A 15,074-nucleotide genomic window follows, 5' to 3' on the forward strand; every position below is an offset into this window, starting at 1 on the left:
GATTAACCATGGGTGTTTGGATTTTATTGCCACCGTTCATGATACTCGAGCGAAGAATGTTACTATTGATAGTGTCCCTGTTGTTCGCGAATTTGCGGATGTTTTTCCTGAAGATTTACTCGGCCTACCCCCGATGCGAGAAATCGAGTTCAGCATTGATTTAGTTCTAGAGACTCAACCTATCTCTATTCCTCCATATCGTATGGCTCCAGCTGAGTTGAGAGAATTGAAGGCTCAACTCCAAGAGCTACTTGATAAGGGGTTCATTAGGCCTAGTGTATCGCCTTGGGGTGCACCTGTGTTATTTCTGAAGAAGAAAGATGGCACGATGAGAATGTACATTGACTACAGGCAACTAAACAAGCCGACTACCAAGAATAAGTATCCATTGCCTTGTATTGATGATTTGTTTGATCAGCTACAGGGTGCTACTCATTTTTCCAAAATAGACTTGAGATCAGGTTATCATCAGCTGAGAATCAAGACTGAGGACATCTCCAAGACAGCTTTTCAGACAAGATATGGGCACTTTGAATTTTTGGTGATGTCATTCGAGCTGACTAATGCCCCCGCAGCATTTATGGACCTCATGAACAGGGTATTCAAGCCATACTTAGACCATTTTGTGATTGTGTTCATTGATGATATTTTGGTCTACTCTCGGAGTGAGGCTGAGCATGGACAACACTTGAGAGTTGTGCTACAGACACTTAAGGAACGAAAGCTTTATGCCAAGTTCTCAAAATGTGAGTTCTGGTTGAGCACAGTTTCCTTTTTAGGACACGTGGTGTCCCGAGATGGGATTCAAGTTTATCCAAAGAAAATTGAAGCAGTTTGAGATTGGCCTCAACCAACTACTCCCACAGAGATATGCAGTTTCATGGGACTAGCTGGATATTACAGAAGGTTTGTGGAGGGTTTCTCGAAGATAGCTACTCCATTGACACGTTTAACTCAAAAAGGTGTGGTATTCCAGTGGTCAGATGAATGTTCAGAAAGCTTTCAGAAATTAAAGACTGCATTGACTACGATACCGATTTTGACCTTACCTACTGATGAGGGTGGTTTCACCATTTATTGTGATGCATCTCGAGTCGGGTTGGGTTGTGTCTTGATGCAGAATGGTAAAGTGGTAGCTTATGCGTCTCGACAGCTAAAGAAACATGAGAAGAATTATCCAACTCATGACTTAGAATTGGCTGCAGTAGTATTTGCACTCAAGATCTGGCGTCACTATCTTTATGGTGAGCCGTGTGAAATCTATACTGATCACAAGAGTTTGCAATACATATTCAAGCAAAGAGATTTGAATTTGAGATAGCGACGGTGGTTAGAGTTACTTAAAAATTATGATCTTACTATTTTGTATCATCCTGGTAAGGCGAATGTGGTGGCAGACGCCTTGAGTAGAAAGTCTATGGGCAGCTTGGCCCGATTTACTGCTGAAGAACGACCTATGGCTAAGGATATTCAAGCATTAGCCATCCGCGGAGTTCGGATTGATCATGCAGTACAGGGCAGGTTACTTGCAGTTATGATGGCACAATCGTCCTTAGTGGGGCAGGTCAAGGCTTGCTAATATGAAGATCCCCGTCTTGCTAGATTGCGAGATCGAGTGCAAAATGGGGGCATTAAGTCATTCTCTATTGATGGCAAAGGCGTGTTACGTTGTCATGGTAGACTGTGTATTCCTATGGTGGGTGATGTGAAGCAACTAATCCTTGAAGAGGCTCATATCTCGCGATACTCCATCCACCCAGGTGCTACGAAGATGTACCAAGACTTGCGTGGATTATATTGGTGGAAAGGTATGAAGGCTGATATTTTGAAACATGTGACAAGTTGCTTAAATTGTCAGCAGGTCAAATATGAACATCAAAAACCCGGCGGAGTAATGCAAAACTTGATTATCCCAAAGTGGAAGTGGGAAAGGATTACGATGGATTTCGTAGTTGGTTTGCCGAATACTTTCAAGAAACATGACTCAGTCTGGGTGATTGTGGATAGACTCACCAAATCTGCTCATTTTATACCAGTTCGGGTTACTCATACCGCAGAGCAGTTAGTAAATATTTACCTCCGTGAGATAGTACGACTTCATGGTGTGCCTATTTCTATAATATCTGATCGAGGTGCACAATTTACTCTGAGTTTTGGAAGTCTTTTCAGAAGTCGTTGGGTTCACAGGTCGAGTTGAGTACAATTTTTCATCCACAAACTGATAGACAGTCTGAGCGAGTTATTCAGATTTTAGAGGACATGCTTAGAGCTTACGCGATTGATTTTGGTGGTCATTGGGACGATCAGTTTCCTTTGGCAGAGTTTGCTTATAATAACAGCTACCAATCGAGTATACAGATGGCGCCGTTTGAGGCTCTATATGGTCGCAGGTGTCGTTCACCGGTTGGATGGTTCGAACCGGGCGAAGCACAACTATTAGGTCCAGATTTGGTGCAGCAAGCCTTGGAAAAATTTGCATTGATACGAGAACGGCTTCGGACAGCACAAAGCAGACAAAAGTCCTATGCAGATAAGAAAGTACGTGATATGGAGTTCATGAAAGGGGAAAAAGTCTTTCTAAAAGTATCCCCTATGAAAGGAGTTATGAGATTCGGTCAGAAAGGTAAGTTAAGTCCTAGGTACATTGGTCCTTATGAGATTTTGGATCAAATTGGGTTGGTGGCATATAGACTTGCTTTACCTCCGAGATTGTCTGCTGTTCATCCTGTATTTCACGTGTCTATGCTAAGACGATATGTCGGTGATGATAGCCATAAGATTCAACCAGAGGATGTGGAGCTCGATGAAAATTTGACTTATGAGGAGGGTCCGATATCTATTCTTGATAGGCAAGTGCGACAATTGAGGTCGAAGAAGGTAGCTTCAGTCAAAGTGTTGTGGCGTAATCATCCAACCGAGGAGGCTACTTGGGAGTCTGAGACGGATATGCGAGATAAATATCCTCATTTATTTGACACGACAGGTATGATCTAGATCCTTTCGAGGACGAACGTCATTTTAAGTGGTGGAGAATGTAATAACCCATAAATGTTTTTAGGCTTAGTTGGTAATTTAAATAAAAGAAGGAAATAAAAAGAAAAAAAAATAGAAAAGAAGTAATTTAGTGGGCCAAGCCCAAAAAGGAAAAGGAAAAAAAAAACAAATATAAAGGATTCAGCATAAGACGTGAAACAGGAAAAAGAACCTGAAGTATAAATCAGAAAACAGAGAAGGGAAAAAAAACCAGTAAAAGAAAGAAAAGAGAGGGAGAAAAAGAGAAGAAAAGAGAGCATAAAAATAAGAACTTTCACTCCAAATCATCAAGGTAATTACTCTAGTCTTTTATTTAAGTTTATTACATAATTAGGGGTGAATTTTTATGATGAAAACATGGGGATATTTTGAGGAATTGAGAAAGTTTAGCTCTAGGGTTCTTCAACCAAAATCATTGATTTGAAAGGGCAAATGGTGTCGGATTTTAGACTTCTATATATCGTTGGAATCCTCTCGTTAAGGCCTTTCCGAAAACATAAGTCTTGTCGGGTTTTGAACACATTGACCAGAGGGCGTTTTCGTCCTTTAAAATTTGACTTTAACCGTTTAAGCCTCTAAAAATATAGAAGTGGTTTACCCTAAGGGTTTTGACCATTCTAAATCCATTCTTTTGTAGTTTGAGGCAATACGGAGACTCGAGAACGCAATTTTGATTTATTGGGAAGTGTGTTTGAATTGTGAATTAGTGGTAAGTGAGACTTTAAGCTTTGGGTACTTGCTTTTCAAAACCCGTTTTAAAAATATGTTTTGTCTGCCTGGTCCATGTGTTGGGGCGAGCGTGTGCTTGGCAGAATCGGTAGTCCTTAAGGCCAACCGCATATACTTTATTTTCAAATAATCCAAAACTCTCTTTATAAATTATTTTGTGATGTGATATAGCTGTGAGTCATGATATTGGGGCATTGTGTATGCTTCCTGACATATTTGGCACATTGTGTATGTTGTCGTGGATTCATAATGTTGACTAATTCTTTAACCGCCACTTATGACGGTTCGTAGTGTAAATTGTGTTGAGATATATCATATATTTGATAAACGGTGGTTTGGACCTTGGTTGCTATTATATAGTGATATATTCATGTGCATAAAATTTTTGTGCTTGTTGTGTGTTTGTATTTTCTAACACTTGTTCCAGGGGTATTTGAAGTGGCGGGTCGAGAATCTTACCGGGTTATATTTATGTATAACTCACTCCTTACCTGCATGTCCATGCAGATACTGTCGTTGAGAACGAGGCTGGTAATTGAAGACTTCGTGAGTGGATTTGTTGCTGAGGTGAGCCACCGCATTGTTCGTGGAGGCAGCCATTTCAACTTTATCTAGTTTATTTCTAGTTATTTCTTTTATTTTGGGTTTACATGCCCGACACTCAAACTCATGTAACTCTGTTAGATGCTCCATGGTCTTAGCGTGGGATGTGGGCTAGAGATTCTTTTTATCTTAGCGTTGGTTGGTTTTCATAAATCGATTATGGATTTGGTTGGCGACTATTTCTCATTTTTATCATTAATAACGTTGTTGGACCTGCACTTATTTTCTTTTAGTGCTTTTGTAAATGATTAAGAGTATGATATATGGTTCGCCTAGCGGGTGGTGTTTGCTAGGTGTCAATCACGTCTAGCGGGTATTTTGGGACGTGACATATAGAGGGAAATGTAACTAAAAGCTGAAGTTGGGAATTATTTTCTTTTCTTATTTTCTCGGAACTTGAAATTGTGTTTGTACATGTAATTTACTTGGAATTTTATGAGTACAAGTGAAATTTCTCACAAAAACTGGTCCGAGCTAATTTTTGGAACTTGAAAATATTTTGAAGATAAATTTTTAAAATATGATCAAATTTCATGACCAAACACTAGCTTATTTTCAAGAATTGAGGTACTTGGCCAAGTTTTCAGGGGGAAAATAAGTGCAAGAATCATTTTCCAGAAAAAAATTAAAGTAGTACTCCTCCGTCCAAAAAAAATTATCTTTATTAGTTTGTCTCAAAAAGATTGGCACATTTCTATATTTAGAAACAATTTAACTTTATGAGATATTTTACAGCCCCACAAATATCTAAAACTTCTTTTGGACCACACATGTCAAAAGTCTTCCTTTATTTCTTAAATTTCATATCAAGTCAAACTAAGAATATATTTTTGAGACGGAGGGAGTAACTTTTACCGGGAGCACTTTTCGATTCTTGACTAAGCACAAATTAGTGTTATAACGCTGGCAAAACCTTTTTTTAAATTGATTAGTCGGAGATTACTCTACTAAAAACACTTATTGACAAAGAGCACTTTTAAAAAGGAATAAATGTGGACCGGTTAGCATGGTCAGTCCGATCCATTAAGGCATTGGGTTTCTGAATCCCGAAATGAAAGAGTAGTTTTACCTCAGTGGCAAACGATCAGAAACGAAATTGAAACGCATTTTAAGCTCCAGTGATATTTCATATTCAGAGGGATACATTGAACTTAATCGTCGTAGCTCCAATGCTGAAATAAAAGGTGTCCCGTTACCCGTATTTACGAGGCATACGTTCGTATAATTCGTAGGAAAAACATGTATAATCTCCTTTGTGACTACATGGGAGGCATTGTGTAGTTGAATTGTGTCCCAGAGCTCAGTACCAATATGCAAATCAAACTTTGGTACTTTGACTTTTATTATCATAGTTACCATACATGAAAATGTCACGTACTAGAAATTTGTTGTCTCTGTCTTTAGAAGTTCTTAGGTTGCAGCAATTCCTTTGCCCCTCTGGAAAGCTTCGAACTGTCTCCAAGTATATATCCAAATCGTTGTGTATGAATTTAGGCAATACATGTGCATTTGCACCAGTGTTTATGAACATTTCATCGCTTGTGTAAGTTACTGGAAAAAAACTGCCAGTATAGCTTGAGTTTTCTGGTAATCCACAATCGATGCTCACGAATCCTGAAAGAAATAGTGCACAAGAAAAGTTGATTTAATTTATACTTAACACCATAGATAGACAAGAGTTTAGTTTTCGGGAAATTAGAAATTAAGAAAAGCTTTTCAATACTATTAATTACGTGATTGATCATCAAAAACTGGCTGGCCGTGAGTTAAAATGGTGATAACCAAAAGACCAAGGACGGGGAAAAGGAAATATTTTTGCAACTTGGAGTTGGAATCCATGAGAGGATTCTGGTCCATGGATGTGGCCAAATTAAACAGCACTTGATTGGAACTAGAACACCTATATCATTAGTAGCTACTAGCTAATTAAGTTCACTTAATTCATATTACTATAATAATTAAAAAAAATTACTATAATAATGCTAGTTGCCAATTTTGCAAATTAAACAACACGTTCAGGGAGGAATGACCTTTCCTGGCCACAACATGCTAGACAAATTCTCATATCAGGAAAACACAAAAGAGATGTTGAGTATATAAGTAAACAAGTATTAAAATTTAGTGACACGTTATAAAATTATGATGGCTTAGGCCTAAACAGACAATATGACTAGCGGGTTCGATTGTTACAAATACATACTTTGAACTCCCTGGTCCCATTCTTATCGACCAATATAATAATTATTATTGAAATGGATATATATTGGACTATATTCTGCTTAAATAGTTATACTTTTATCATTCTTAATAGTACTAGCTATTTACAAAAACATCAATATTTCTCCAAATATTGAAGGTACTAATTAAGCCAGTATCTTAAATTCTTATTTAAGATGATTCCTTCAATTCACACTCTCTGAGTTGGCTGGGTGGAGAACTTCTACGATGCGTTTGACTTTTGGAAATTTTGGAATATAAGTGACATTGCAAGTTGTAAAGACGTGCGAACACGTTCCCGATGTTATAATACTTCCTCTTGCTCTATGATCAATGCTTCGAATTATATAAATTTCATTGGTGACGATTAACATGCAGATAATGATATTTTTCTAAACTGCCTTAATAAATAAAAAGTAGTAGGGAAAAGATAAGAGAACGAAGACAATTGTAGTTCTTGTACATCAATATTCAATATGAACGATTCTGTATATTCAGCTATAAATATAGTCGATTGACGGATGAAGTAGAGTGTTTGTAAGTACTTGTGTGTAGGAGTGTCAATGATTCGGTTCGGTCGGTTATTTGAAAAAATTTATATCGTACCAACTTTTCGGTTAATCTATTATATATAACCAAAATCAAACTTTTTGAAACTGCCACAATCAAATCGGTTTTTCTTCGATATCGGTACGGTTCGGTTAATTTTCAGTATTTTTAAAGGTCGCCTAATACAAAAATATAATAAAAGTTAAGTATTAAAAAGTGACCGGATGAAATAGACTGAAAATGCTTATCTATGAATATTCCCAACGAAGTCTTGGACAGTTTCAAGTTCTCTTAGGCCTGAGACTCATAGTTTATATAGATTTGAGAGAAGAAATTTGCATCAAATTATGTCACATCTAATGTGATTTTCCATTAAAAAATGCTGATGAAGTAGAGGAAGAAAAAGGAGGAGAATAAAGCAAACATTTTAGTCTTCTTCTGCAGCTGTACCATGTTATGTTGTAATGTTTGAGGCTTTATTTAGTTTGTTTTAATAAGGTAAAGTGGGTTTACGTTTTAATTATAGTCCTATAAAAAAAGTTTGTTTTATAGGTTTTTTATTTCATAAACAAACTGAAAAAACACCGAATCGAAGTTAAATTCACTCGGTTTTTGAATAACCATTGTGCATCCATAGTTCCGCATCGGTCTAACATAGAAATGACATTAGGTACCACTTTTAATGGTTTTATTTTAAATATAGCTAAAGTTTATAATGTACTTAAATTTTAGTCATTTTGTTAATAGCTAGGATAACCTCCTCCTCCATCAATTTCATAAATTCACATACTTTGAACTACCTGAGTATTAAGTCAAAACATTGTAAAAATTTAAATTACAATGGCAAGAAATTTTTTATTCATGCATGGTTTATCACAAAGTTACTACAGTTCAACAGGACTAAACCGATAGAACTGAACTTGAAATAAGGCTAACAATCTTTAAATAGATAATGAGCTTGAAAATAGATAACGATCCAAACAGGCTCTTAGTCTAACCATGGCTCAATACAAAGAAGGGAAGAAATAGAAGAGGAGAAAACGGAACGAAAGATAAGGACTATGTTAGAGCTTCGGGGCATACAGGTCATTTTAGAGAGTGGGGACCAAACTTTTCATTCTGGGAAGGCACGTGAGCAGCAACATGCACCAGTGTTCGCCGTTGCATCATAATCGGTTACTTTATCATATCTCTCTCTATCTTCTGTGCAGCTCAATTTCACTGCTCCAACTCTCCTAACAAACTCCTCTCACTCAACTCCATTTCTCATTGGCAATTTGTAAAACATTCTTCTTCCAGAAGCATCTCAAATATATTTGTAAAAATAAAAAATTCTCCACGTACTGGTTTTCATAAAGATCTCCACTTTCCCATTCATTTTCCATCTTCTTTGCTTCAGCAATATCCATCAAACACTCACTATTCTTACACTGCATTTTTTCCAAGACTAGGGTTTTGTTTTCAGATAGGTATGAACAGGCTTTTCATTTTCTTCTTTTTATTTCTAGCTTCAACCTTTAATAGTGTTTCACATGCATGTTTCTACTATGTATGTTGGTGTGTATGTATATAGATAACAGTTAGGGTTTCTTTCTTGTGATACTGATTTTTTTCTCCACGAAGCCATGTTGTTGTTTTTTTCTTGGGAAAGCAAAAATGTAGTCTAGGGCTCACTTTAAAACAAAACCAAAAAGATTATTAATTTCTAGAAACTGGTTCGAGTTATTTTCGAAATAGCAACCGTTTTTAATTTCATGTGTTTATTCTCTTTGTAAGCTAAAATCTTCAAAACAAAACCAAAAAGATTACTGCTTCTTGTTTTTCGTTTTGTTTTGATATGAATATGAACTCATGCATCGTTTATCTGCAAGTTTTTCCGTAAGTTTACAGCTTTTTCTGATTGATCAGTTTAGTCAAAAAGCACTGGGGTTTTTCACCTTTTTATGAGTGTTTTTGTTGGATGAATATACATAAGTTAAACTTGGCGTATAGGAGAGGACACTGAGGGTTTATCAGTTCATGTCTGGGTATTTATCTGTATGTGTGTTTTGATCTTTTTTGCTTTTTAGCAGCTATGTTTAATGCATTACTATACATGGTACTCATCATTTCTGGAAACCCTAATGCCAGCACCACTTCCAGATAGTCACCATCAGCCTTTTTTAATTTGTATCCCAAAAAAACACCAACTTTTTATGTAAATCATTAGCGTTAATCACTCATTTTCTTTGCTTTATGTGTTCACAGATAATGGCAATGGAAACTTACTACAGAAAAAGATCCAAAAGAATCATTCAAGCCAACCTCGTAAGTTTTCTCTCTCTATAGATACGCATTTTCTCTCTCTAAATAGGTATATTTCTGGCATGGAGATTGTTTCTGTATCAGACAATTCCTTTTTCTGTTGCGCCATTATTTGGCTTCATTTAATGCGAGTAATATACACGCGCTAAAAAAGTAGACGCGCCAATTAAAAAAGCATTTTGCTTTCAATGCGAGTGCGTGCATGTAGTGTATTTCTCGCTGCAGTAACGGCAAAAAGACAAAAAGAAATCTTCTTCATGATGGTGATTTTAAATACTAACCCGCATGAGTGGGGCGAAAGAAACATTTAAAGGCACAATTAGATTATGCATGTTAATATAATATTCTAGTAAGGGATCATAATATTATAAAGTCATGTAGAGTATACTGTATTATGCAAATAGAGAGAGAGAGAAGGGGAAAGAGAGAAAGTAAGAGAGTACGTGCCGTATAGTACTAGTCTGTGAGAAGGATAAAGGTGGTAGTGGGTGTTGTTCATATTTTGTAATACAGCTTTATCTATACGTATACAGGAAATGGATTACCTGAAAGGGCAAAAGCATACCAGTGTCGCCTGTGCAGACACACCAGCTATGGCCAGACATGAAAACCAACCACTTATGCCCACAGCAGATAATGACTCTACCCTTAAATGCCACGGTACAAACTCACTCTCTATTTTTCTGCAGTAGTAGTACTAGTACTCTATTTTAGCCGCATCTGAATCAACCTCTTATACCTCATTTCTTCTTTTGTCTTTCTATACATTACTGCTTATTTTACTTGTATACAATATTTTACTCTATCAAAGTTTTTGGGTTTTCAAAAGTTTACTGGTTTCTGGCAAAATGTATTCTCATTATCCCTTTTTCCACTTTTCAGGAGACAATGAAATTGTGGAAGCCAAGATGAAAATTTGGATTGGTTCTATTTACGAGATTGATCATATATATTTGCCTCCCAGAACTCCAGTTCAACTCAAGTCCATCCGAGTAGCAATGGTGAGAAAATAATCTGATGTTATTTTGAACAAATATATACAGTATGTATGGTTTGATATATACTCCGTAGAAATAACGGGCTATTATATTGTTTGATTTTTGATCAGGTGAGCGAGACAAGTGCATTGAACGTGGCAGTGAGGTTTCCGAGCATGGAGTCACTACAAACATACTTCAGCAACAGCAGTCGGGAGATGTATCCAGCTCTTGACGAGAAGTTTGTGATGGGAATAGCTCTGGCTAATAAAGTGCTTCTCCGTCAAGTTCCTTCTCATGAGTTTACTGAGAAGAAGCATCTTCATAGCTTCTGGTTGCTCAACTCCACTAATTTGGCTGTTCCTCCAAAGCATGGCAACTGCTTGTCTCATCTCAAGGTCAATGGAATGGTTACCTGGGGAATACGCCGTCAAGTCAAGTTTCTCGGCAGACATGAGGAAAGCAACAACACCAAGTCTTCCTCCAGTTTCGTTCAAGGAGATGAAATCTCAAAGGTGGAGCTACCTGCAAAAGCTGACAAAGAAGAAGAAGAAGAAGAAGATAATGAGGAAGATCAAGAGGATGGAGTAAAGCAAGAAAAAGATGAAGAAACAGAGGAGAACGATGATGAGGTTGTAGCAGAGAAGATTCACAGGAACCTGAAGAGGAAAAGATACAGCTTAAGAGCAACTACAACAAAAAAGGCAAAGAAAACAAGGGTTGAGATGCAAAGGCAGAAAAACAGAACTAAGAAGAAAAACACATGCAGGCAGTTGACTGTATACAAAGACCCCAAAGACCGCTGGTCTACAGAGAGGTAAGTAAAGCTACTGTTATAGTTTCAGCAAAACACTTCACTTTAATTTCTAATGTCTTCATTGAACCTACTCCTGAAGGTACAAGTTGGCGGAGAAGAACTTAATGGAGGTGATGAAGTCAAAGGGTGCAACTGCTAATAACCCTATTATCAGACCAGAGTTGAGAGCAGAGGCACGAAAGCACATTGGAGATACGGGGCTGTTGGATCATTTGCTCAAACACATGGCCGGTAAGATTGCACCTGGAGGGACTGAACGTTTTCGACGCAGGCACAATGCTGAGGGAGCAATGGAGTATTGGCTGGAAAGTGCTGACCTTGTTAACATCAGGAAGGAGGCTGGTGTTAATGATCCTTATTGGATTCCACCACCTGGTTGGAAACTTGGAGACTCCCCGACTCAACACCCCATCTGTGCCCAGGAATTCAAGCGCCTCAAAAATGAGATTATGGTACTCAAAAGGTAATTAGCTGAAAATGCTACACTAGCTCTTCAAAGTGCATGTCCATGTTCCAGGAAAAAAAAAAAGAGCTGTTTTATGGTTATTCATGTCGAGCTCTGATGGTTTTGTTATATCTGTAAATTTTATTGGTGGTAAACAGAGACTGGGAGGAAATGGTGCTTTCAAAGAAACAGTTGGAAGAAGAAGTTGGAAGGATGAAAAGGTGAATACACTGATGATAAGTACTGTAATTCAAAGCTTTTATGTTGGTGAAATATAATCTGTATATGGCTGTGTTAATATGTTCTTTTTAATTTGTTTGAGCAGAAAGATTGAGGAGCTTGAATTGAAGAAGAAGCAACAAGAAAGCCAATCCATTTTGACTTCAAGGACAATGGTATATTTTATTTCTAAAAGCAGAAGTTTGTCATTTGAATGGTTTCCAAATTAATAACCCGTTTGATAATTATACTTGATGTTCTGTTTTTGTGGCAGGAAAAGTGCAAGAAACAATTAATGATAGCCAATTCAGATTTTATGGCAAAAATGGAGGTATTTTAATTAATTACTATAACCCGTTTTGGATAAACTCTAGTTCCCCACTTTTCTTAACTTATTAATGGACCCCAGAGCCTAAATTGGTCAGATGGACCCATATTGCTATTGTGGTGTATGTAGCCGCACATATAATGCTTGAAAATAGATGCAACTAACACTTCCTTATTAGTTTCATATTGTGCTTCAACTTACATTCGAGATACCCAACTTAATTATTTCTGATTTCTCTAATCTAGTGTCAAACATGCATTATTTCCTCTCTGGTTTTCTGAGTTTTTGTTTCTGGTTAGGAGTGAAGGGGAAAGGGAGAGGTGGTGCTTATGTTTGATTAGATGAGGAAGTAGAGATGCATGTTACTAAAGCAGGATCATTGTGGTATTATTAATAATAATTGCTGTGGACTGTGGAGTACTGTTAATTGAGTTATGAATACAGGAAAAAATTCTGAACCTGGTGTCTAAAATGGAAAAAAAGGAAAGGTCAATCTCGACATTAATGTTGTCAACTGAGCGATTAGCTGAAGTAAAGGAAAAGCAAGTGGAACAAGAAAGTGAGAAACAGGGAGAGCAAGCAGTAGCAGCAATGGAGAGATCAAAAGTAGCTGCTGATCAGAGCAAGGAGGTAACAGCAACATTTAACCCCAAAAGAGCAAGAAATAGTGCCCCAAGAGCTGAGGAAAAAGCAGCCAAGATACAAAGGCTAAAGAGTGGGTTCAGACTGTGTAAACCCCAGGGTAGTTTCCTTTGGCCAAACATGGTCCGCAAGAATGGTGGTAACAACATGTCCCCTCAGGTTGTGGTCCAGGTGGAAGATCTTCATATGGTCCAAACACCACCCTCAGTGTCTTCTTCCAGTGCCATAGCTCCTCCTTCATTGCTGCCTTTTCATAAGAACAGCCTGCCAGCTTCCCCTGTCAAGCCTGTCCCTGAAAGACGAGCAGTCACTGTTACTGTCTCCACCATCTCTAGTGAAACTTGCTATGGAGCTGGGGATAACATGAATTACTCAGCTGGAAACAAGACAACTACTATGATCAACTTAAATGATGTCCCTCTTAACAATGTTGGTGAAGGATTTCGCCAAACCCCAACATCAAGACAAACTATAACCACAACTACTACTGTCATGCCTCATCATGTGAGTATAATTTATCCTGTCTCAATGCCTAATACCTTGCACTCAATCTAGTTATTTACTTATGTTCCTTGATAATTGATTGCCACCTTAATTCTGTACGTTGCTCTCTGGTGAAGGGAGTCAACATCAACAAACCACGGCAAGCTTCAGTTGACGACAGCGCTAGCCAGATTCAGCAACAAGCAAGCAAATGCTGCTCTTCCTCTGCCACATCCTTGCCCCAGGGAGCTGCAAGTTGGTTAGTTCTGGCTACTCCAAGAAACACCGACTCAAATGAGTCCATCATTGGATGAGAAGTGCATATTTAGGGGAACTTATAAATAGACTAGTACGTAGTAACTAAGACTATTAAGTCGTCGTTTCCAAGCATAGCTTGACTATTCTGTTTTTTGGCCTCGAGTTACTTTTGTAGTGGATACTTACCTTCTAATGGTATCGATATGAACCTATATCACACGATTAAGTGTATGCTACAACTCTTCTGTGGATGCTTACCTTCTAATGGTATCGGCAGGAATCTATATCACACGATAAGTGTAATTTTAATTGTCAAAAATTGATGATTTTTCTTTCCAAAGTCTACTTGTTGAAAATACACAGCTATAGCAAACTAGTATCTAGTACATTGCTTAGGAAACACGCCTTAACCGCTGTATGATTAGATTATTAACCCAAATAACGAAAACCAGGTATTCAAGGTATCTTTCCTCTTCGCTGGTCATTTGTGTTGAACCGATAAGTAGATGAGCTATGTAAATGCATTGAAGAAATTAAATATCTGTTCGAATTCAAAGGACACTTGACAAAATGAATAAGTAATGATTTATTGCATTAAATTTGTCATTTAAACAAGCAAAGGACTGAGAATAGACTTCGTAGTTCGTACCCTTCATCAATGGGGTACCAAAAAAATAGGAGTAATTGAATTTCATTAACTGCTAGATTTCATCGTCAGAAGGGGCAAAAACCATGTAAATGATGCACGATTTCACTTGCTGAGGAAGGCATCGTTTTCATTAATTGCATATTTTTGTACGAAAATAAAACCTGCTTAAGTCGCCTTTGAATGATACGAACATTAAAAGTCATTCTTTCATTAATTGTGTTTCATACTCCCTCCGTCTAAAAATATTTATCGCATTTTTCATTTACACGTCCATTAAGAAAGCATTTATAAGTAGGGGTGTCAATGATACGGTTCGGACGGTTATTTTATATACTTTATATCATACCAATTTTTCGGTTATTTGATTTTGTAGGACCAAAATTAGACTTTTCGAAACCATCTCATCATCTCCGTTTCTCTTCGGTATCAATATGGTTTGATTAATTTTTGGTTTTTTTAGAAAAGAACATCATGTTATAGTCACTAGTAAAAGTTAAAGATACGATATCATGCATAATTCTATATGACTTTGACAAAAGGATGATGAATCAAGAAAACATGAAAGACGGCAAGAGTAAAGATTGATCCCACTATTTTACGATAGTGTAAAACAACGTTAACCAAAGACAAAAAGTATAATTTAGATCGCACGAGAGGGAAAAGATCAATCAAGATGGGACTCAAGAACGAAGTCTACTAATATTAAGTATCCAATAAGATAAATTCAAAATCATACGAGAAGAAAGATATCTAATACTTTGTAGCTTTCATGCTAGAACTAATTTAATTTTTATAGGAGTAGTATAATAGGTTTCAGCGTT

The 15,074-nt window shown here is 37.2% G+C and overlaps 1 protein-coding gene across 1 annotated transcript; it reads left to right on the plus strand.

Moving 5' to 3' along the window:
* Positions 1–9,387: 9,387 nt before the first annotated feature.
* Positions 9,388–13,744, plus strand: LOC132633973 (protein DYAD-like). Its single transcript, XM_060350315.1, has 10 exons — positions 9,388–9,438; positions 9,969–10,095; positions 10,318–10,436; positions 10,544–11,229; positions 11,309–11,692; positions 11,833–11,895; positions 12,000–12,069; positions 12,168–12,224; positions 12,666–13,385; positions 13,484–13,744. Exons 1-10 carry the CDS (start codon positions 9,388–9,390, stop codon positions 13,658–13,660), a joined length of 2,454 nt encoding a protein of 817 aa, XP_060206298.1. The 3' UTR covers positions 13,661–13,744.
* The last annotated feature ends 1,330 nt before the right edge of the window (positions 13,745–15,074 follow it).

This window comes from Lycium barbarum, chromosome 3 (genome assembly GCF_019175385.1).
Source record: "Lycium barbarum isolate Lr01 chromosome 3, ASM1917538v2, whole genome shotgun sequence".
Lineage (NCBI taxonomy): Eukaryota > Viridiplantae > Streptophyta > Magnoliopsida > Solanales > Solanaceae > Lycium > Lycium barbarum.